We start from the raw sequence: 25,217 nt of genomic DNA on the forward strand, positions 1-25,217 counted from the left end.
GCTTATTTCCTTCTTACTGAACAATTTGGTATGTCATGTTTCTTATTCTCATCATTACATTTACTAGCTTAGTTGCTATCTACAAATCCTATCTCTCCTGGCACAACGGTGGCCTCAAGACCTTTTGAAGGGGGAGCACATGGGGATGGTAACATCACCATGAGTGCAAACAGGATCAGTGAAGAAGATCAGCACAGGCAAAATGAACCAGACATGCAGATTCTGCAGTTAGGTAGATATCTGAAACTTTCTTCACGTATTTCATCCTTGGAGGGTGACCTGCTAGTATCAGAGCATGATTTTGGATCTACATAATACTATTGTTTATACATTGGCTTAATTTGAAACCCAGTGTAGAGGTAACTTTTGAAGCCCATGGTCTTTCAGGTGTTAGGAGGGGAGGAGATGAGATCTCTCTTCCTGGATCTCACAGGAAGAGAGATCTGGTGTATAAAAACATGGACAGCACTGGTACCATTTCTTCTGGCAACCCAGGTCTCAGAAAGCCTAGATTTAGCAAAGAGCTTTAGGTAATGAATACCTGCTGTGTCTCAGCTGTAGGAGTACTTGAAGCAGAGCAGGATCATAGAGGCAGACTTGTTCATAACCTGACTTTCTCCAAGCAGCTCTGTGCAGAGCACTGAACTAGGCCCATACACTGCATAAAGGGCCAAAGCAGGTACTTTAGGGAACTAGGTTTCCTTCCTGGTTGTCATCAGCCTACATGCCTGCTTCTGTAAGTGTGTACCTTCACTACTAAATTCAGCCGACAGTCTTTAAATCTTGCTTCTATTCTTTCTCTTTTCTCCCATCACAAGCACAAGTGCACATCTCCCCAAAAAGGAAGCCATTGAGTGAGTATTTCACATCCCCTACCATGCACCAGCATCTGGGAAAACTGAACGGTACAATGGGCTGTTAAAAACTACATTGAGAGCAATGGGTGATGGGACTTTCAAACACAGGGATACACATTTACCAAAAGCCACCTGGTTGGTCAACACCAGAGGATCTGACAACAGGGTTGGCCCAGCCCAGTCAGAACTTTTACAGGTTGTAGAGGGGAAGAAGGTTCCTGTGGTGCACATGAAGAATTTGCTGGAGAAGACAGTCTGGGTTATTCCTGGTTCAGGTAAAGGCAAACCCACTTGTAAGATTGCTTTTGCTCAGGGACCTTGATATACTTGGTGGGTAATGCAGGAAGATGGGGAATTCCAATGTATACCTCAAGGGGATTTGATTTTAGGGGAAAACAGCCAATTAACTCAATTGTATGCTATTGCTGCTATGTAGCACTTTTGTAGCCCACCAACCAGATGTCTTCAGGTCACCAGTGACTGGCCCTGACTTTCTTCCGACCATCATCCCAACAGAGAGTGAACTTTGATGAAACCAGATGAGTTCAGTGGGTAAAACACACTCTGTATGTGTGCCAATATGGTGATTCCCATCACAGTCAGCAGGCAGGTCTCAAGGGCACCCAAAGGCCATTCAAAACCTCCAGAACTCTCAAATGATGCTGTAAACAGTCTGGTGGGGGAGCTGGGAAGATAAGGGAATGTCTCCTTCACAGGCTGACCACCAGAGGAGGGGAAAAAAGATGTGTAATTTCTAAACAATTCTATTATATACCTCCCAAAGTATAGAGGTGGTGACCACACTGCTAACACAAGCCAGATCAGTTTCATGATCAATGAGTCTACTGAATTACAAGTCATTACCATAAAGTACAATGAAACAAGAACCTTAGCCCAGGGCCCCCAGCCGATAAACACTAACACAGCAAATACTGGCTGTAAGTAAGGTACGACATGCTAAAACTGTGAGATCAAGAGCAACAACTTTGACAGCCAATAAATCAGCATTGTGACAAGTGACTATTAATCCGAAACAATGAATGCTAATCACAAATACGATGAGACACACTCTGGTCAGATCTGTCGTTATCTCAACCCTTCATGCTCCATGTTGGGCTCCAAAAAGAAATTTGTGGTTCAAGTCCAGCTGTCAACCCAGAACCACGCAGCCACAGAAGCCACCACTTCTCCCCCCACCCTTCCTCCCACTGCTCCTAGAGGGATGGCGAGGAGAATCAAAAGAATGTAAATCCCACGGGTTGAGATAAGAACAGTCCAGTAACTAAGGTATAACACAAATCATTACTGCTGCCACCAATAATAATGATGATAAGGGAAATAACAAGGGAAGAGAATACAATTGCTCACTACCTGCCAACCGATGCCCAGCCCAACCCGAGCAGTGACCTAGCCCTTCTGGGTAACTGCCACCGGTCCTACATCCTAGGCATGACATGCTGTGGTATGGAATACCCCTTTGGCTAGTTTGGGTCAGGTGTCCTGTCTCTGCTTCCTCCCAGCTTCCACTCCTCCCTGGCAGAGCATGAGTCTCAGAAAGTCCTTGGTCAGAGTAAACATGACTTAGTAACAACTGAAAAACACCAGGATTATCAGTGCTGTTCCCAGACTGAAAGTCAAAACCACAGCACTGCACCAGCTACTACGAAGGAGAAAAAATGATTACTACTGCTAACCCAGAACAGGAAGTCAGTACTGGTTTTGCTATTTCCAATTTTACAATAATAGCCATAAGATGTGGTTGCTTTACACTGCTACTTTCCTAAACCAGGGGCAGAATGGTAACAGATTCCTTTTCAAGCAATTATCTAAACAGCCAGCAATGAGATTTAATTCAGTTTTGAAACCAGGTTCTCACTAGTTCCTTCAAAATATTGTCATGATAATCATTTGCACAAAGTCTCAGGCCATGACTGACAGAGATGATGTGGCTGCCACCAGCTTACTACAGAACCAAAAAATTAGGCACCTGACCCACTGGGAGACTCAGAAAGAGGCATTAGCTGCCCACAGCTCCAGTACAGCCAATTGAGAGAGCAATTAACTAGTGACTAGAGAGAATTAAACTCCTTAGAAAGATAATCCACACAAAAGCCCTACATGCAGAGCTGGAAGCTGCATGGGTCTAGCTAACAAAAAGGCTGACAAAAAGATGGTTTGGGGCACTTCTACCTCTCCAGAGCTTAAGCATCTTATTTGCAGCTGTGTTACACGTTCCTTTGTGATTCAGAGCTTTTTGTCAGAAGAAAACAGGGATTCAGCAAGAATTATTTTAAGGGTGGGAGTGCAGTGGGGTAGTGATGAACCCACCCATCTCAGCTTGCATTCCTTCAGGAGAGCATTTCCCATCGGACAGCAAAGTGTCTAGAGTAAAAAGCGACCACAAAGATGGATGTGTTGGTCCCTCACCCTTTCTCCCTGCGCCAGGCTGAATGACTGCTCAGTTATGAATTTGAGAGGAAAAAGTGATGGGCAGAGAAGGTCCATGGGCACCAGCTGAGGTCAGGCTTTGCACTAATTTGTAGGAGCAAAAACCCTGAGAGTGCTGGGCTCCGTGGAGATGTGGTATGATGTGTTTTCAGCAGTTTTCCTCATCTCAGGAGTCTATGGAAGCCTTTGAGAGTTCCTCTTCATCCCACTTCCTCACATCCCAGCAGCAGCTTCAGTACAATTTATGCAACATGAAATGGCAGGTATTAACTAACACCTGCATAAACCAGCAACAAAAAGAAAAGTCCCTTTTCTGTGGGTTTGGATGAAAGGAATATTCACATGTTCTACATGTAAAACCAACCTTTACTTGCTGCAGGATTTCCTCCATCCGTTTTTTAATGTGCGTGTGCTCCACTTCCTTTCTTTTTAAGCATTTCATGTAGAGATTACCTAGCTTCCCCGTTTTACCAAGGACACGACTGTCCTCGGTTGCTAGACCCAGACTGTCCTTAAAACGTGAGAAAAACAGCTCTCTGGTGTCACCAGGTAATTTTCCACTAAGCCACGAGAGGGCAGGCTGTGCTCTCTATACAGCTTGCTTCTGCCAGGTCTTCACAAGCAACTCCTAAACTCAGTCACATTTTTAAAGCCCTAATTATTAAAGTAAGGGCCAGCGAGTGGAAAGAGTAATGCATGGATCTCTGACCCCGATATCTTTTATGTGCATATTATCAGTCTAGTGTCCCCAGTGTTTAGGGTTTTTTTTTTCTGGAAATGAAAATAGCTTTCCACTTAATTTACAAGCAAGAGCAGAGCAACTCTCCTTTGTTAGGCAAAATCTGTTCTAATAAGTTATCTGCTATTCTACACTTCTTTTAATTCCTTTCTCTACCCCACTGCCACTGTCACTTGCCCATATCCAGGGCAGCTTACTAATCAAACATTTTTGACTCCAAGGTGGTGCAGCTAGTCTGAGACCCTGTGACCCCAGGGGAGACTCTCACTCACCCCTTGGAAACAGCAGCCTATCCTGTCTCCTAAACTTTGGTGTTCATACCACTTGAAGGCCAAAAAGGTGTCAATGTGTGTCCAACGGCATCTCTCTAAATCAGTATTTAGCATTAACTGGTGCATGTTTTGACTTGTTCTGACTGGAGAAAGGTGTCTTTTGTGGCTTTTCCATGCTCAAAGAGGGCTTATAAGAAAGATGGGGACAAACTTTTTATCAGGGCCTGTTGCGATAGGACAAGGGGTAATGGTTGTAAACTGAAAGAGAGGAGATTCATGCTAGATACAGGCAAGATTTTTTTCCACAATGTGGGTGGTGAAACACTGGCACAAGTTGGCCAAAGAGGTGGTGGATGCCCCATCCCTGGAAACATTCAAGGTCAGACTGGATGGGGCTCTGAGCAACCTGATCTAGTGGAAAGTGTCCCTGCTCATTGCAGGGCAGTTGGACTATATGACCTTCAAAGGTCCTTTCCAATCCAAACCATCCTATGATTCTCCATAGTCTTTTAGTGCTGGAAGGTGGCTGACATCTCCTTGAGAAAGGCATGTGGAGAACCTCAGACCTAGCTACAAACTGAAATTGATCATGGTCTAACCAATATGACACATGCCCAAGCCAGGTCCCTGGAGACCTCATCTGATGTCCTTAGCACCATGTAACACCGGTCCCTACATGGCAAAACCACCCAAATGGCAGCCTGGATTGAGAGCTAGGGTACTGGGCTGACCAGCTATACAGAAAGTGTCCTAACCATTGACATCTTGGGTATGAGCCACAAACAAGTTCGCTGCGACCCCCAGAGGGCACCACAAAAATAGCAGAAATGGCAGCAGATCATTGTCCACCTGATGGAGCAAGGGCGATCTGAGCACGTGGTGAGCAAATCATAACTTTTCTTTGCCCCAAAAAGTCTGCATTTTAGAGGTAAGTTTTGTGAGTTACACATGTCCAAAGCTAAATGAAGACCTACTGAGATCTTCTTTCTAGTCCACACCACTAGTATTGAACTAGCCTAGAAAAAAATATCACAAAATTATGACTAATTGGAATTTTTTATTGAAGGCTACAGAAACAGAGTTTTTATAAGACTCAGGACCTAACAAAATGCAAGATCTGAGACTGCTTTAATGTAACATATGAAGCACCAAAGCTGACACAATCTCTTCAGGACTTCATTTGCTGTGTAAAAACCCTGTCTCAAGATAACACAGGAAAGCTACCTAAATGTGGTCCTAATCTATGGCTAAATAAAGGAATATACAGGGAATGTATAAAAGAATGTTTATGATGGGGTCTAGAGAGTGCCATAGCCAAGCCTGATTCCTCACCTGCAGACTGGGTAATGTGAGCTATCTCAGTCTTTTTACCTTGAGTTCTGGGTTCTGGAGTTGGGAAATTTAAGTCTAGATTAATGAATAGTGCAGCAGAGCCAAAATAGAGAAGGATGAGCAACATTTTCAACTCTGTCAGAGGTCCATAACATTAGGGGTAAAACACAAGTGTATACCTAGCTGACAGAGAACTTCTGCTCTAAAATTTTAGGAATATTGGAGGTTTGTCTATGTCTAACCTCAACCTGATCGGGGATAACACACAGAATTGATCATGTTTCTGAAATGAACTGTGGCCGGGGGTTCCTATTGTATTTTGTCAAACAGCATGAAACATTCTGAACCTTAAAAAAAGACTATATTATTCAGAATATTTATTGATAACTGTAAAATAATATGTTATTCAAATATATATGTAGAATTAATATTTTTAAGCACATCTTAGAGCTGTTGAATGAAATCAAAACACATTGAGGTGAAAAACTATCTTGGTTATTCAAGTTGGTTTTCTTCTATTTGTATTCTTATCTGTCTTGATCTAAATCTATAGAGGATGACTTACAAGTGTCACACACTCCAGATAACATGGTAATGAGAAAAGTCTGTCCTGTCTTGTGCCTTTCACCCAGACACTTCATATATTACAGTTCACAAGATAACAGGAAAACCTGAATGAGAACAATGTAGTCAGCTGCCAAAGGAGTATGTGATAAACTCTCAATGAGGCAATCAAGGTCAGTTTCTACAAGAATAAGCAGAGAAACCAAGCAAGGGCTCTAGGCCTCTTCCATGTACTTTCTGGGGCTGAAGCTCACATTCATCAGTGGTTCAAAACCTCTTCTCTGCCTTCGGTGCTGGAAAAGTACAAGCAGCACAACAAGCATAGCCAGAGCTATAAGTGCTCCTCCAATTGTGGATCCAGCCATGACAGCCCACACTTTAGTTTCTTCAAGAGAACCTGGAAATATGAAAAGTCTGAAGTGAGGACAGCCCATAATTTCATTTTTCAAATCACATGGAAGAAAAACCATGTCCCACAGCCTGGTAATTATGGTTGCTTGTGTGGCTTAGTGACCCACTGACCACAGGGGAAGCTGATAATGCACCATGTAACTAACACACATAACAGAGCCAGAGATGTTTCCTGCCAGAGAAGTCTACAGGTGAATTTAAATTTCAGCCTCTCACAATAATTAAAGTCTTGAGAAGGGGAAAGATTAACAGTGACAAGACCAAAAGACCATTCTTTTATCTAATTTGTCCAAAGCTATGAATGATTTAAGCAATTTTTTCTATAATGACATTTCAGCTAGCTGTTTCCAAACTATTTTAGTCAACAGAAAACCCTCAAATTTCCTAAGACCACAAAGCAGCCTACTGTCAAACTTTTAACTGAAAGCACTACTTAGCAACATTCTGCAGACCAACTCCAGATTTTATTGTCTGATTTGAACCACTTCTGAGGAACCACTGTCTTCTAAGATAATATTGTCCATTCCTAAAATAACACTGCTCCACGTGGCTGAATTTTGAGTTTTCTTTTATGCTTTCAGAAGCAAAAATTGCCTGCTCTCCTGTTCTGAAAAATGATACATATCATGAAATGGCAGTAATTACATTTGCCTAAATAGTCACAAAAAGACTCCCAAAAGGACTTGGGGTATTCGGAAGTTAGTAAGACATGCAGGTCTAAGGAGACAAGGCTCAGGGAGATGTCACACTGATGTGTAAAAGCTAAAAGTTGTGTACCCCAATCTGCAGTCTCTGTCAACAAGAGCCAAGGCAATCATGCCCGGTTCAATAAGGTCCCAAAATCAATTGTTTACCACTTTACCATCTTTCAAGTGAAAGCCAGCAGTGTATATTGATTTCTAATGTGGTTACATGAAGTAGAATTAGCAACCCATATATCTAGATAAAAGGGAAAAGCTTGGATGTGAAAACTGCCTGAACACAGACCATGCAGACAGGGATAGATGTGCACCTTCACAGAGAGCTAACTGTTTAGGTGGGAGTAGAAAAGCAGAATCACACATGTATTTGTTCCCTTCTGCATACCTCATGCCCAAGAGGGAGTAGCATTTCCAAAGCAGGAGGTGGGACAGTATTCCAAAGGGAAGAAAACTTAAATTTCATAAAATGGGAAGTTTAAATTTTTAGGGAAAATTCTGGGAATTTTCTGAGAAAAGCACTGCAGAAGAAGCTAGCAAACCTCCCTAAGTCAGGGCTCCCCTGCATGAATGCAGCCTGAGGACAAGGTTTTCAATCTTTCGCAGTCTATAGACCTTTAAACAGTCTCCCCAGATTAAAACCACAGATATATGGTAGGCATTTAGAAGAAATTCCTGGCCACATAGGTTAGATAAGCACCTACTGCCTCCCAAAGGAATACAGAGGTGAAGAAAGTAACTATTCTGATTTAATCTTTGGCAAAGCAGCTGAAGCATAATTTTCATGCATCTGTTACGCTTGTGCCTGATTAGGCACAAGTAACCACAATTTGTGTTGCAAAATTTGGATTTTATACATAAATACTTTGCTTTCTTGTTTTTTGTATTTAGCTGATTTGTGTCAAAGGTAATTTCAAACGAACAGACAAACCCTAAGGCACATCACACTTACGGACATGGAAAAGCTTTAAGATTAGGGGTTTATAACATAAAACACCCAGGTACATCTCCCCAGGGTATCCAAAGATTAACAGAGTTCATCTCTAATAAGACTTTCAGCACATTATTATTCAGGGCCCTGTTCAAAACACATATTTTCTAAAATGACTGGCTTTAGCCAGACAAGGTCCCTGGCAGAGTGCCTGACCTCTGACAGGTTAAAGGACCCTGTAACAGGTATAAACAGTGCTGGCAATGGGAGCCAAAATCAAAGGCTCCTTCAGCTCCAAAGAGGCATTATTGTCAGGAGTGGAGCAGCTCAAGTTGATGCATTTTGCAGCAGAGTAAACTAAGTACATGCAGATTTGTAATTTCCACAGCTTACACAGTGAATTGTAGCTACCTGTGTATGCTTGCAAGCAACCATGTGAACAGACCCATGAATTTTCTGAAAGGTGCCTTATTTTCCATATGCCTGTGTCATTGAAAACATGAGCTATCTCATCACTTGGAACAGCCTGCACACCTCTGCAACACATACCTGGCAGGTCAATGGCATAGGTGTAGCCAAGCTGCTCCGCGGTTTGGAAGAGCTCATTGTTGGTCACAGGAGGGAAAAAAGGGACCATGTTGTAGAGTCTGTTGTGACCGATGGGGGCCAGCTGCTCAGGCCAGGTGCTGCCAGGGGGTTTAAACCGTTTCATCCACTCATCAAAGATGGCATCAGTAAAGGAGTGAAGAACCTGCAAAGCCAGTAGTGGGCAAGCACATTCATTAAGCTCTTTCAGAACATGGCAGCATTTAAAACACTCTCACCTAATGTGGTAGCAGCTTTTGAAAGAGAGAGAAGAGGGCAATCTAATTTAGGTGGGTTTTACAGAACGAGAAACCAGGAAAGCTCATGAGAATCGAGTAAATTGCTCTACATTGGACATTTGGCTGTATACATCCTATTGCTGCTTTTTCATGATAAGCTCTTCTTCCAGATGGCTTAATATCACCTGGCTACTGCATAAGCAGGCCATCCTCTCTGGTGAGGGCCCTCTGACCTCATTCAGGTGAATATATCTCTCAGACATATTTTAATTTCTTTTGTCTCTGAGCAGATATGGAAAATTGCATGAAATCTGATTCCTTCATGTTCATTTTAAAGCGTGCCACCAGCTCCACAGCTCCAGGTACCCGTGAATTAGATCAGGTCTTTCTAGTGAGTTTATAAGTCTATAAAGCACTAAAATACAGGGAAGTTGTTTCTGACAACTGTAACAGATGTCTGGGGCAATTAAAATTAATTTATGAGGCACTCATGGTTTTTTTATTACAACCCTGGAAAAAAACTTAGAAAACATCCTATAAAAAATAAGTTTTCACATAATATTAGAGCATTGTGAAATGAAGATTTTATTGTGTAAGAAAGAAATTAATGTAGGAATTCAAGAATTATTAAGGAAATAAGCTGAAGAACAATATATAAGTATTTGGACTAATTTCTCCAATAAAAGATTGAAAACTTAAAATAAAGGTAAGAAAAAGTTCATTGCATTAGAATATATCTATGTAATCACTGTGATTTAATCTAACAAAGAGGAAAATCAGCTGGCGTAAATTTATTAGAAGACAAAGATGTGCAAGCAGAGTCAACTGTTGGCAATTTATTCACACAGTGGTATTTGTGCTGTTCATTGCAGTACAGCACTGTACCAGAGCACCAGTGAAACCACATTATTTCTATTTCCCAAGAGACCCTGAAATCATATGTGCTTCTTTTTAGCCTGTGAAATTTGAAACAAAGGAACAAACTGCTCAGTCTACTGCTCTAAACTAACTAGCCCCACTTTCAGTTTACCTTGTTGTTGTAAAATTGTCTGGTATAAGCCATTAAATTTAGATATCACCTGATAAAAGGATTGAGGACAACATGACTTGGAATAGCAGCTTTTCTCCCTAGAAACTTATTTTATATTTTGCAAATCATCCTGAGATTTCTTCCCTCCTTGTTTGACCATTGTGCAGGGGTAGCAGTGTTCAAGAAAACATACAAGATTTTTCATTTTCTACTTAAAAGACTTATGTTTTGGCATTCCCTTTACTTCTGCTCTGCAAATCTCTGGTGAGATAGGTGCCTTCCAGCCACAGCCACTGCCACTCACACTGGGGAAAAAAGACATACCACAAAGATGGGATCGTTGGCAGCTGCATGAGGGAGAACACTGGTCCCATTCAGGAAAGAGTGAACCAAATTATGAAGGCTCAGCACTGGTGAGTTAAGGGCTCCACTTGGTTTATCGAAGCCCTCTAGCGCATTCCTGTGGATGGGTAAAAGCAGCATCCAGTAACCATATTTTGCCGAGAGATGCTCACATAAAGAAAACCTGTGACCCACCCAGCTCTGGAAAAGCCAAAGAACAAACCTGAAACTGAAACTGGAATTGCGGAAAAAGGGGGGGCTGTCAAACTCCTGCAGGGAAAGGCACCTCCTGACATCCTCTGCAGTGGGTAGCTGCTTGCTGGAGCTCCCAGGGGGACTTCGCCGCAGCTGCCCTTCGTCACTCCCATTGCACAGCGTGACCAGGCGGTTGTAGTCATCCAAGCTGAGTGTGAAACAGAAACACAAGTCAGAATAAGGTGAGGACTTGTTGGCTTTTAGACCTCTAATATGAACAAGGCTTTGGCTATACATGTGAGAGAGCAGCGGTCAGGGACTGACACCTCCTGGGACACCTCAGTTTACCCTCCTGTGTCCTGGGAGATAAATTAATTGCCAAACTGTCACTCTGCCATAGTTTTCTGTGGCTCTGCATCCTCTGTGGATCATCAGTCATTTGGACAAGAGTTACCAGGTTCATTGTCCAAGAGAGAGGATGCTTCAGAAAAGCAAGCACAACTCCCTTCACACCTTCTCTCCCAAGGGCTTTGGAAGAACAGTTTTTGCCAGACAACATAAAATATTCTTTTGAATTCTGAACTGACAAACTTTCAGTCCCCAGTAAAGACTAGTTTTTTAACTCAAAAAAAGAGGGAAGTCCTACTGCAGGGTGGGCTGGGAAAATGCAAAGAATAACAGAAAACGGGATTTCATTTTCTATCCCTCATCTCCTCTAGAAGAAAAGCAACTGCAATACTTTCCATCCTTTTTTTCAGGGTCTGAAGGACATCCTGCTTTTGCAAGGGTTGCCCAGTAGCTAATGGTAAGCAAGTCCTTTATATCAGGGAGAGAAAGAGGAAAGAAGGAGGAGAACTGGTGAAAAAAAGCCTGTGCTATTCAGGATGAGATGAAACCGCATTTTCTGAAACTCCCGAAGTAAACAAAACCTCTTCTCTGTTTGACCTTGGCAAGGCAAAAGTTTACTCACTTCAGTTTTCACAAAAAACAAAGCCCTATTTATCTTAGAGAAAAAGTAGGGGTGAGATTTAAAGCCAAGTATTGCCTAAAGCTAGAATTTCAAGTAGCTCTTTAGGTACCCAGAGAAAGAGACTCTTTTGAAAAGCCCTGAGCTCCTGGTAGCTCCATCTGACTGACTGCATGCTACTCCTGCTCTGAAAGGAGAATGCTTTATGGGTATTGTAACAGGCAGCATCGTATGTCATAAGCACCACAGTCCTGCATGTGAATAACCTGTCCAAGCCCTACTCCCACCCAGATCAGTGTATGTCTAGAGAGAGCTGGCAGCAAGCTCCTGGTTGTCTCTGTGTTGTTTTACATTTGAAATCTCAGGCACTTTGAAGTCAGTCCCCAAATCACACTAAGTATTTCAGAGTTAAGGTCTCACCCAATACAACGGAACAGATTTTTCAGACTATGTCTAGCTTCCTACATGCCAAAACAGTTTTCTGTTTCTGCTGCCAGAGTCAGTTGGGTTAGAGAGGACCAACATGCAGGCATTTCTTCTTTAGAAAGATTACTTGCCAATGTGCAAACTCTGCAGACTTTTGGCATCCTCAAATTGGCTGAACCGACCAAAATCCTGTATCAAAAGAGTCATCTTTAAAAAATATACTTCCATAATACCAGGGAGAGAATTTACACAGCATCATTTACACACACAGTGACCCTGATTCCCAGTTTTTAAAAAGATGACTTGGCTTTTTTCCTGCCTCTCACCCACTGAGAGGGGAGACCATGCTGTCAGTACTAAATTAAAGCAACATCTGGTGAGTATGCAAGCTTGCCTTGGATATTCTCATACCTGTTACAAACTATTTGCCACTGGGAGAACCTGGAGTTCAGGCTGATCAGCCCCAGGTCATCTGGCCGCGGTGCTCCAAAGAGCTGATCCGTGCAGATGTCACACTCGTTTCTACCCGTGGCAAAGTTCCAGTAGGGCAGTGCAAAGGATTCGTTGCCTATCAGTCGCTGCAACGGACAGAAACATGTTAGAGAGAATCACCTTCAAAGGAAAGAGGAAGAAAGGGACTCCTGCAAGATTTTTTTGTTGGTATTCATTGCATATTTCACTGGATATTCTGCTTTTTGTTCTGCATTTCAGCTACATGCATTTCACAGTGTTTCTTCAACTCCTTTCAAGAGAGTGAGGCATTAAGTCAGTCATAGCAAATACATTGTCACTAGTTTGTCTGCTATTGGACTGCACTTCTTTTGGCCATGTTAGGCTTTCTGCCAACTCAGAGACCACGCAGGAGAGCAGGAACAGCCTGAACTGAGCCGCAAGCAACTAAGAGTCTTTCTGAGTGATGTAAGTGGGTAATGGGTGAGATTGTGCCTGTGGTTTGCTTTCACTCCTCCTGTGGTTTGCTTTCACTCCAGAAAGCCTAGCCCTAGGGAAGAATCTGAATTTGTATTAATAGAGGAAAACAGTGCATTTGCTTGTGCTTGCTTGTTAGCTACAGTTTCACACAAGCAAGATCATGAAGATATTTTGATATCAGCCATTTTCATTAGAGAACTGCAAGGCTGAAATACAGTAACATTGCCAATGTAGAAGTAATGCAAATGGAAACGAGTCAGCGCTTTGGCAACTGACTGTCAACCATATTAACATATATTTCTTTTAAAAATGTATTGTTAAATATATATATGCATTAAATGTATACATTGGCACATTTAAAGAGGTTGATATTTAGATTTTCTAGATATTTAGATTTGTATAATATTTAGAGTTGCTTTCATTAGGTTGGTATCTTCAGCATCACCAGACAATACCTGTTACCATGGTTTACGTGTATGTGTTGCTTTGATTTTGTTAAAAAATAATGTTAATTCACAGTTTCTGTCCTCTGTTGTGGAGATGAAAAAAAAATCTCCATGATAACCTCCACATCATTGTTCACAGTGAGAAACTGATCAGCACCTGGAAAGCACTAATTTCACTTTAAACAAAAAAGGATCAGTGAGCAAACACTCCTGGGAGTATTTGTGTAAGAAGCTATCCTAGGAAATAGGTTACCCTTGACTGGCTCAACAAAGACACATAGTAAAAGATAGAATCTGCATGAGAAACAGGAATACTGTTCAGCTAACCTGCAGGTCTCTCTCCAGCAACAGCAAATGGTACCTATGCCAAGTAACAAACGCAGGTCCTTGGTGGGAGAAATCGATACCTGTGAATGGGTGTCCAGGTCCTACAAAGGGAAGATAAAACAAGCACTTAGACACCAAATGAGTCTTGAGAGAAAGACAGCACATTCTCCTATTGCCTGGAGTGGAGTTAAACAGAAACTGCAGCTCTGCACCTTTGGACAGAGGGTGCACATCACAAGTTACAACACATACCTGGGACAAGGGAAACAAACTCCTCTGTGGTTATTCACTTCAGTGCTTCTCAAAACTTCACATTCCCCTTAAAGTTGGACATTGTGAAGATTTGTTATCACTTTAGTGGATTTTGTTTTTAAGAAACATTTTTATTGTCTGAAATCTTAGCTCCTTGCTAATATGTACTGCATTATCTCATTCTCTTGATCAGCTGCAGGACCTACACAACGTATCAATCGAGAACCTCAGCATTTTCCATAACCTGCCAACAGTAATTCAATGTTCTTTGCCAGTTTTCTTTAAATTGTGCTTGTTATTTCTTTATATTGTGTTCTTGTTATTACACATGAGAATTAAGACACTCAAAGGCCAGAGGCTTCAAACCACTTATGGATTTATTTATCATTGCAGCAGCACTAGAAGTTTCCTCTTTCCCTTCCCATATTTCTGTACTGTCCCTGAAGCACCTTTGCTCTTGCTAGGCTAGAGACTGCTTCTTTCAACCCGGCAAAATAGAACAGTGTCAGAAGGACACACTGAAGAAAACTCACTGCAGAGTAGCAGATACCCTCTAGCAAGGAGGTAGATACGGGCTGTTTAGCTTGCACATAGGACTGGCAGGTAGAAAAGTCATACTGGTGCTGTCTCCAGTGAGAGCTGGTCTTTGCAAAATGGGCTTAGCATAGGTACTTCTGTCTAGAAGAGCTATGAGGATTGGAATTCAGATCTGGGAGAAATCATAGTGTTAAATACCCAGACCTTTGACCTGGTTTGGTTTTAAAAGTTGGCTGTGGTTAGTCAGGTAAATTCCATCCTTAGACACTCACTGATGGCTACAGAAAGCAGTAGTACTCTGGTTCCAAACATGTCTGCATGTTCTCTGCCTTCACTGCAGAGCCCTTTCCTGCTGCTCCTGCATTTACCTTGTCCTGTGGAGTAGGAATGCCTTTTTGAAGTCAGTCACTGTCTGACCACACTTCAGTTCACCCAGCAATGGAGCCTGTGAACCACTTCTCTGTCAGATAGAAGATGCACCAGGAGTGCGGCTGGTGTACTCCAGCAGCCATGGGGTGGGGAGACCAGAACACAGCAGGTCTGAAGCGCACCTCCCTGAACTGTGGATGACCACCAGCTTCTCATCATCAACTGTTTCACTCCTCAGATCTGCCCCTCCTGGGACTCACTGTTCAATGAAGTAGTACAGCTGTGGTAACCATACTTACCTTTGTTCAGCAATGATACTTTTCACCCTTCCCTTTACCTGCAGAGCCCATTGGATAAGAAAAGCACTAACCTAATAGTGTGTCTCTGACTGAGTAGTAATGAAGCCAAACAAAGTAGTTATAAATACTACAGTTGGCAATTTGTGGTTCCTCTCCCGTGGGACCAAGCAGACTTCTCCAGTGCTGAGTTGCAATTACATAGTCTGGGTGAATGGTTCTCTTTGCACGGTCTAGAGCATTAAAGAACTGATCTCTCTCCTCTGGCGTCAGAGAGTGGACATCCTTCCTGACAACTGCTGGCTTCTTCATGTTGCATTCGGGGCCGGTCCAGCCAAACTTGCAGTCACCACAGTTATAGCCAGCAAAGTTTTCTAAATCAGGAGGGAGAGAGAAGTCATGACATTGTGAATCAGGGAAAACTAACAGTGAATGCAGAAAAATTATGAATTAGCACTCTTTTCTGCCAGAGATGCCAGTTCCTGGAAGGAACAGCAGCTGAGCACACTGGCAGCTTTGCCAGTTGCCTAACCAGAAGGATGGCTTGTTTCCCAGAGACACAGCAGAGCCAAAAATCACACTGAGCCAGTCGGGGAGGTGAAGCACTGGGTAATGGGCTTGATGCTCCAAGATGCTCAGAGCTCCATGAAGCCCTCAGGCATGAGAGGAGTCTCAGTGAACAGAGAGCTGAGCACTTCAGGTTAAGTAGTGCTTTGCTTGACTAGCTCTCAAGTACTCCCAGGCTTCCAGGATCAAAGCCAAAAAAGGGTCAGTTCACAGGGATCCTTAGCTCAGAAAAAAAAAAAAATCCCCAAACAAAACAGCTCTCTTAAAAACAAAACTTTGGAAAAACTAATGCCTGCTAAGAGTGTATCTGAGACCTGATACGATCCAGGATGAGCACCAGGGGTGCTGCAGGTCATGCTTTAAGCATTATTAAATGGTGTTGCAGTAAAAGCCTGAGAAACACTGCAGTAACATCATTCCCCACCGGCATCATTCCTAAGGCAAGTAATTGGGTCCACTCTAGGCTATTAGCTCAGACCCTGGAAGAGCTCAGGAAAGCAGAGCTTTCTTCAAGCATGGCCTCTCACCCACAAAAGCAGACTGCCAGCACCAGCAGAAAGGCCCTTCTGCCGCTGCCTTTGCCTTTGCCTGTCAGGGGAGATGGGGAACAACCAACCAACTGCTCCTGCAGCAGACATCTGCCTCCTGCTGCACACGGGCAGGCTGCTGGCATAGCACTGGTGTAGGACAGTGGGCATTGCTGGCAGAAGAAGGAGGGAGCAGAAGGGCAGCCAAGGTTCCCCTGAGACCTCCACCCAATTCTCCAAAATCTACACTGAGATCCCCTAATCCCAGCCTCCCTCCAACCCCATGTACATACTCACTCCACAACAACCATGACAATCATCTTCCAAAACACTACAAAATCTAACTGCTCCCCCATGCATATTGACAGTGATAGACCAGGACAGGCTTTGGGCTAACACAGAGATGAGGAAGTGGCCTACAAAGTGTTCCTCAATAGGCAGATGTCCCTGAGCTGTAGGGTTGAGTCTATGAGCAGAGCAACACTTAACACTAAAGTAAGATTTCAGATTGTCATAGCCTGCAGGGCTTGTTACCAGATTCAAAGACCCCCAGGCTACAAGGGCTGTTACCAAGAAGGCTGTGTAGCTTATGGCTAGTTCTATGATAAGGGCTTCTGAGTTCTGAACATTTGTGACACGTTCTTGTGAGACCTACCAAGAGGATATGGGCCCTTTTCACTGTAGGTTCAGAGACCTTATGCTTACTTCAGAAGCTATGAGAACTATAGGTTTACATGCTATCATGAAGCTTAGGACCAGAGCTAAGGTTAGAGATCACAGAGGTGAAGACTTCAACTAGGTTTTGTACTGTGCATAGCCCAGTGACATTCCAGGGGGACAGCTTCCAGGTGTGTGGCTTATATTTTGTCCTGTTATGGGTAGGAGCAGCTGGGCTTAGGTGCCATATTTCAGTTAGAACAGAAGGCACACAAAGCCAGGGGCCTGCATTTGTTTGGGGGGATGAAGACATGCCAGAAAAAGCAAGCACCTCATAGTTTTGCGAAAGAAATAAGATAGCGTACGTTACTCTGATGAGGGCAGAGATTAAGGTAGGGAACATGGAAAGTTGATTTTATCACAGTATTCTGAGAATCCCAACAGAAGAGCACAATTGCTGCTGTGAATTTGGTGTATTCCACTATCTGCATACTTGCTCATTCTTGACAACTCAGCCTAGCCATTAGGGCCCATCACATACTCCAGCCTGGACTGACCAGATGACAAATGTCAGGAATATCTTGAAACACTGCTTCAATTATGATATGTGTATTGTGCAAGTTTCAGTACATGGACCATGGACTTCTGGAAAGCAGCTGTTTTCCCCTCATGACAGAAGGTACAATTCAATCCTTTTTAAGAGAAGGGGGTAAAGCAGAAATTAACTATGAAAAGATCTGTCAGCACCTTTTTTAAGACTGGTGGTGACACTTCTATTAGTTCAAATGACCCATTTACTCACAGTGTTGGATAAGCATCACACTGAAACATAGCACTAACAGAACCAAAGTTAGGGCAGGACCACATTTCTCCTGTCTGGTCTTGGTAACAGAACAAGACATCACCATTCACTTGCTGAGGCTCTGATGGTGCCTATTCCTTTCTCAAGGAGAGCCCTGTAAATTCATCCGGCTCTTGATACCCATGCTCATTTTATCAGACAATACCCATATTTTAGGTATATTTTATGCACCTCACTGAGGCTATGAATAGGAATTTGCAAAAGCCTGAAGTTATGAGTTATCTTCATGGGGAAAAAGCTTATCTCCACTTGTATGGGATCTGAAGCCAGGTGGACCAATGAGTCCTCACCTGTTTCCCTTGGGCAGGTGCTAATTAAATCCAATTGATGCAGAATTAACCAGTTTAACCACCTAATCTATGAAGTAAGATAAGTGGTCCTTCACCCAGTTCCCCCACTGACACTTTTCAATGGGAGATCAGCTTTTACTGAGTAAGAAGGAGGACTGCAGTGAAGAAGACACTGGCAAACAGGAGGAGACAATTTCCAGGAGAATTTCTGCTGATTGTGTGGAACATTTTTGTATCATCTGCAGATCTATTCAGCAACACTCTCTCATCAGAAATGCACACAACAGCAACACTTCATGAAACATAAAGTTGCTTTTTGTCATTTTCTTTCAGCAGACTCCATGCATGACTGGACTGTCATTATAAAATGGTGAGAAGCTGATGGAGGTCCGGGATTTCCCACACTGCGAATAGGAATGACTGCAATACCCAGACCCAGGTGTTTTATGTCTCACCCAAACCACTTTTTCAGCATTTGTTTCTCAAGCATTCTACTAGGCCACTGGTCTGGAAATGATGCATTGCTGCTTTCAGAAAGTCTATTTACTGCCTTGTGGACTTCCCAGATGATAGCACTGTGAATTGTTATGTCCCGATCCTTACAAATTAACTTAAATTTCTGCTACAATGGTGATGGTGGACTCCAACTATACAGCTCTAGGAAAGCAGGAAAAGCAATCTCATATTATCAGGATATAACACACAGTAGACATTTTCAGGAAGACAATGAGACCCTTTCAAGATCTTTTTTTTCAATATAATGATCTTAGGAACATGCAAGGATTCATGCCTTAGCACTTATTTTTTTCATTGACTAACAAGAGGCAATTCAGTGTACTACCTTTTCTGGGGCTATGCCAGGAACAGCAGAGATAATTCTCACCTCTGGTGGTTTCTATAGAATATGGTGTGAGAGATCATTCTGGCACAGAGACAGGAAACCATATCACAGATGGGATCCTGATGCTCCCTGCTTTTTCCACTGCTTTCAGGAATTACCATCGTGCTGCCCCTGGATAATAAAAGTAATCTGGGGTGGCTTTCCCACTAACCCTTTTGTCTGGGGATGGGATAACATGCCTTGGGAACTTTCTTCTGTGTCTAATCTCATCAGTATCAATAGTGCTCTTCCCCAGTCAAGTTGGGTGAATCTGGATGTTTCTGTAGGCACTATGGCCACGCAGCTTTCCCTAGTGGGTCAGTACATGGGCATGACATTGTGAAAAAGACATTTCTTATGACACAATACTTGGTATGTGTTAATATATATCACTGGTCTGTGCTAACACTGGCTATCACAGACCACTGTAGCTGCTCCTCCATTCCAATGATTGCCTGGCCTCAGAGGGGTTTGTCTGCCTCTGAGCAGTCATAGCATGTGATTGGCCTTCAGACACTGAGTGTAACACAAATAAATAACTCCACCAGTTTGGTGTCTTTTCTTCAGTAAAAAGGAACCCATTCAACACTCATCATCTTCTGCCTTGTTTTTTTGTACCAAGATGAAATTGGAACAGCTGCCATGCCTCTTCAATTCACAAAGACCAGCTTAATACACACCATTTATCAGATGGGGAGAAAGGACCATTTTCAGACTTCTTTAGCCATTCCGTTAAAACAGGAGTTACACTAGATTTGAAAGACCAGAATACTGCAGTATCCCAAACATGGAATCAGGATTGCTACCATGCAGGACAAATAGCTCTTCTCTTCTAGCTCTTCATCTGGACATACTGTTAGGCTATAGAATGTGGAAGATCTGTACCTAGCAGGGTCATCAAGGTATGGTTATAATTTACTATTATCCTGCAACCACATTGCCGTACAAGAAGTAAATGAAGTGTATTTTGTAACTACTTTGAAAACTCATTTTACCTAATGGGAGAGCCATCATATCAGCTACATGGCTTACCTGGCAATTTGCTTACAGGTAATCATTAGAATTTAAACTTTCTGTCCTCAGCTTGATTATAAATTGCACAGGAATGTGAAAAGATTTAAATATTTTTTTAATCAAAAAACTTCTATGGAAAAAAAAATAGGGTCATGTTCATCACATGTCCACATGTCAATCTTAAATCGTGGCTAGGAAAAAAACTATTTATGTTTAACTCCTCAGTGAATTCAAACTACATCACTGTCACAATCTGTACTAGCAAACACATGACTGATTGCAGTGACTTTTTCACAATAACCTTTTGTACTGAGTTTTTAAAATGCTATGGCAGATCTGTATCACATTAGTACAATTTTTTCCTTTAGAACTCAGAATAGCACTTAGTTCCTAAATCTAAAACAGTATTCTTCTAAACTGAATTTAACTATCCCACCAAAATACTGATTTGTTGTGTAGCTACCTACAAGTGTCAGTGTTCAGGGTTAGACCACTGCATCCAACATTTGGTCTATTTCAACACACCTTATTGAAAAACAAATTGCCCTTCACACAGTATTGCACACTGTAAGGAACTGTCATCAGGTCATTGCACTTCAAGAATTTATATAAATTGAATTAATACTGTGTACACCCAAATCAATAGTAGAACACATACAATGGATTCAAAATTGAAACTAGGAACTATCTCCTGGCTACATTCATGCCATAACCACATCCTTTCTTCTAGAGATTATATTTTTGCTGCCACTAACACAGAATGAAACATTCAATAAGCAGCATCCTGACCACAGACTTACAATTATCATTTTGATTACAGTGCTTTGTACAAAAAGTGGGAATTAAAGCTGAATCTTTGTGTTGTTCTAATCTTTTGCTGTTATGTTTGTCCCCAGCTAAAAGAAAGACTCATGCATATTATCTGCTAAAGCCTATAAATGAAATTTTTTTTTATTTTCCTTAGAAAATCTACATTAATTTGAGAGCAAATGTAAAAATAATCTGATCCCACAAAAATTACTCAATATCTATTTGTGTTTGGGATATTCTTTTTTATTCTTCCCCCCACACACAACATATTCAGCACCCAGATCTGGATGGATGTGATATTAAGACACTTTTCCTCAGTGAACAGCAACAAATAGCCAGATTTTCAAGGTTCCTTTTATCCTTAGCTAGTAAGTTTTCAGCAGATTAGTTTATTGCAAGAACTCCACAATCCCCCTTTTGGAAAATCCTGGCCCCTGATCTTCACAACTCCTCCAGGTTTCCCACCACACCACCATCAGCTATATGACACATTTAAATGGCACTGTCTAAGCAAATACAATTAGCTACATGGCAGCTGGAGTTCCCACTGCTTATCGTTTACACCATGTCTAAACTATAAATTAAACAGTGCCAAGATGGCACTGGAACACAATCATTTATACTGTTAAAATGCCAGAAGGAGCCTTGGCATGGGTTGGAGTTTGCACAAGCCAGGAACTATTTCAAATAGGCAGTTTGCACATAACATTCATTTGGAAAGTAAGATACCTTAATAGTAGACATGTGCACTGTTCCATGTCCCTTTGAATATGGATATTTAATTTATGTTACCGACCACAGGCATCATAGCCCTAGATGCCTAATAAAGGCCACATGTCACACGATTTAAAACTCTGATGTGCAAGCAGCTAACCCGTGTATAAAACAGAGTGAAAAGAGAGCAACAAAATACTAACAGACACAGACACACAATCACCACCATTGTAAAAGCATCAAATCTATTTCAAACCCCATGCAGTTGTGAACTTCTTAGTGTTCACCCAGGAATACCTTTGCTTGCAGCATCAAGAAGGGTAGAGCCCAGGAAACCTTTCTGCAAATCATCCTTAAGGATGCTGTCCACATTATCTCTGGCATATTTAGATAAATACTGAAGTATACAAACAAAATAAAAACACAGTGGCAGAAGCTAGACTTAAAGAGCCAAGGAGAGCAGACAGCTCAGCAGAAGTAAGGCTGAATGATAGGACAATATATTCTGGTCACATAACTTGGGACTCAACCATGCAAATATCAAACACCAGTGTTAACCTTTACCTGGACAAGCAAATTAATGTCTGCCTATGCAGACCATGTCTGTCTACATGGCTTACTCCTAGGTTTTGAAGCCCTAATCACTTGGACTGGTGTATGACCATGTGTTTCAGTGCTCTTCTGACTCATGGCCTATGCCTGCATGCGATACCTGTCTTTAGTTTTGGAGTTATGTAAGTCTTTAAAATGAAAAAATCCTACATCCAATTTTTGTAAGTCATCTGGAAAAGTACTTCTGCACAAGCATTTGAAATTTAGTCAAAGGACAACATAAAAACCAATTATACACTGAAGTCTGTTATGATTTTGAAGAGCTTCAGTAACACCATGTATTGATGCAAGTCACCTGCCCCTACCTCTCTGCTTTCACTTGATAATAGTGCTGCTGCAAAACTTAACCTCATCGGCAGAAATTTTCTGCAGTGCTTCCTTCTCAGATTGATCTGGGCTTTTGCGACAGTGGCAGCCAAGATGAAGTTTAGACAAATCAGTTCAGCTAGTCCTAAGAATCAGGTTAAAGGAAAGCAAAGTATTCTTCCCATGTTAGAAAATTCATACAGTTTCATGTTCCTAACAAGAAATCCTAAGCTGCATTTGACATCTCTCTGGCAAGTGACTTCAGTGTTTGAGATGTACTTTTTCCTGACCCCTGGTACCATCTCCTTCCAGCCCTGCAAAGCAGTCTGGGCTGAGATTGCAGTTCCTGCTCATTTTAACCCTTCTTCAACGAGGGATGCTGCTGAGGAAGGGTCCTGTCATCTTATTCTGCCCTGGTGTTACCTTCTTATTCCCCCTCTCCTGCTAGTGAACTGGTCTTATTACAAGCTGGTCGTTTTGGCCAGGTTAGTCTTCAACTAGAACTCATACGTGATTGTTCCACCTCCAGCATATGAAGACAGAAGCCCAAGCAAAGTCATAGGTGGGAAGGAGCAGCTGGAGATGGAGAGGAAAAGGATGGATGGCCTCTTTGCTGATTGTACAAACCGAGTGAGCTGCAGACATAATTAACAACCCTGAGAAAAACCATGGCCAGCCATCTATACATTTTCAGTGCACAGGGATATATCATGCTGCCAAGTTCTATGCCAAAAGGAATATATCTGTGATCAATGATGATCAGATATGATTAGATCAGAAGTGATCCACCACACTATGATTAGTAGTGACAGAGGTTTGCAGGCAGCACTGAAACATCCAAAATCCTGTGAAGAAAGCTGATGGATGGCTACAGGGACAACTCCAGAGGCAAAGAGGAAAACACAAAAGTTTGCATAAAAGAAAACACTTTTTAGACCCCGTTGCTCTGAAAAAGAGCTGATAGTATCATGAACATAACAGTATTTTTAGGAAACAGATAATATTTGAAGTCTTCTTGTTGCCTTACACCACCAGGGATGTTTCTGGCCTTTGGAGCATCCAAAGCTCCAAAGTGGAGCTTTAGAGGACCCATCCCTCCCAGTCCCTTCACCCCAGCATCCTTCTCACCTGTGCACCGACAGCTCTGGTTGAAGAACTTGAGGGGCCACCGTTCCCGATCATCCACGTTTCGAAGGGTGTAGGGGCCACTCCAGGGCTGAGTGTCTGTCTGCACACCCTGACACCAGCCTCGGCCCTGCAGGGACCCACAGATGTTACTTGGGTCTGTCCCCAAGGCTGGGCAGCAGCGCTTTGAGCGAAGGGCATCCACTGTCATGCAGGCACGGGGGAACTGTGCCTGCACCCTGGGGAGACAGCAGCAACCCAGGTAGCCCAGCCCAGCCCAGAAGAGCCACTTCAGGGTACCCATTACAAATGGATGCGGGCTCTGCCTCTCTGCTGCACCTGAGTGAGTGGAGCAGGGAAATCGTCACCGTGGGACAATTTGTCCTTGATGTGGCTACATGCCCCAGCCAACTGGGATAATCCCTCTCACTGCTGAGGATGCTGGTGTTGGGTGTTTGTTTAATCCTGGTCTCAAATTGTCTTGAATGAAAAAAAAAAAGATGGATGCTTTGGCTCTGTGATGCCAGCCCAGCAGCCACTGCTTTGAGCAGGGTTTATATAGAGGTTGGGAGAAGCTCTCATTAGAGGGATTAGCACAGTACAAATCCTCGTGTTTTGCACATGACATAAAGAACAGAAAAAAAGCCAGCGTGAGAGCAATTTCTGCTCTGGCAGCCTGTCAGGAGAGTGAATGCCTCAGATTCATTTCGCCAAGTCTTTCACAAGCTTTGAGAAATTTATGGTCTTTTTTTAACTGATGTGGCTGGGGAAAGAGGTTTAAACTTTTAATCAAAACCCTGTAAACAGATGATAAATAGAAGAGGAAACCGCTTCTCCTTTCACTGCAAGGTAACACTTCCCACTAAGTGGTAACAGTAGAAAAGTAGAAAATGTACTGGAAGCACAGTGGATATAGGTGCAACATTAATGAAAATTAACAAACCTGTTAGTAAGAGTTTGGGGTAGGAACTCCATCTGCTGACTGCAGAACTCCAGTGCTTGTACTGTAAACAGTGGCAAGTGGAAGGCTCCTTTCTTAATGGCCTTTTTGCATGCAAAATTAATTATTTAAGTGTTTTTAAAGGGTAAATGGTCCTTGTTTGATCTCTGATCCTTTCCCTATCATTACAACAGAGGTTGTTCTGTGACTGGTCTGGCGGCTAGACTTTCAGAACTGTCACAGCTGAGTATTTATTACCCACTTGGCAGGAGACAGTCTGTAAGATCAATACACACACCAGACACACAGACAAGTGGTTTTGTTCAGGGCATCGACAAAAATTGCTTTAAAAGGCTCCTCATGCCCAGTAGTACTTGCCCACAGTGCAGCTCCTATGTGCTAAAGGAATAAAATTAATCAATCAAAATAAAGTAAGGATAAGTCATGATAGAAGTATGAAACAACAGCTATTAGTTCAGCTCCGCCATACTGAATACAAACTGGCAATTCCCTCTGCTTCACTAAAAGCTTTCACTACCTCCTCCCTCCACACCTCTGTTGTTTAGCCATTTTTGGCTATGCATAATGAAAGCAACTGTGGTTGTGTCTGTTCTATTCAATAGTTCCACGGGTGCTCAACCGCACCATTCTGGCACAAGAAGTCTATTACCTATGCAGCAAACATACTGCCATCATGGCAGCTAAAGAGCTCATCCACAT

General features: G+C 42.5%; 1 protein-coding gene across 1 annotated transcript; it reads right to left on the reverse strand.

The window, feature by feature from the left end:
* Nucleotides 1–6,091: 6,091 nt before the first annotated feature.
* On the reverse strand, nt 6,092–24,069 carry DCT (dopachrome tautomerase). Its single transcript, XM_031045195.2, has 8 exons — nt 23,561–24,069; nt 15,268–15,567; nt 13,740–13,840; nt 12,448–12,614; nt 10,672–10,851; nt 10,431–10,566; nt 8,802–9,003; nt 6,092–6,609 (listed from the first exon to the last, which is right to left on the reverse strand). The coding sequence occupies exons 1-8, from the start codon at nt 23,859–23,861 to the stop codon at nt 6,428–6,430; spliced, it is 1,569 nt and encodes a 522-aa protein (XP_030901055.2). The 5' UTR covers nt 23,862–24,069; the 3' UTR covers nt 6,092–6,427.
* Nucleotides 24,070–25,217: the final 1,148 nt, after the last annotated feature.

The sequence above is a fragment of the Melopsittacus undulatus genome, chromosome 2 (assembly GCF_012275295.1).
Source record: "Melopsittacus undulatus isolate bMelUnd1 chromosome 2, bMelUnd1.mat.Z, whole genome shotgun sequence".
NCBI classification, from domain to species: Eukaryota; Metazoa; Chordata; class Aves; order Psittaciformes; family Psittaculidae; genus Melopsittacus; species Melopsittacus undulatus.

Excerpts from the sequence above, each read along its gene's own strand:
- DCT (XM_031045195.2), bottom strand. The coding sequence starts at position 23,861 with ATGGGTACCCTGAAGTGGCTCTTCTGGGCTGGGCTGGGCTACCTGGGT. Across the intron at positions 12,615-13,739 it reads TGCTGGAGAGAGACCTGCAG|CGACTGATAGGCAACGAATC; the intron begins GTTAGCTGAACA and ends TGTCCGTTGCAG. Across the intron at positions 10,567-10,671 it reads AATTCCAGTTTCAGTTTCAG|GAATGCGCTAGAGGGCTTCG; the intron begins GTTTGTTCTTTG and ends ACCCATCCACAG.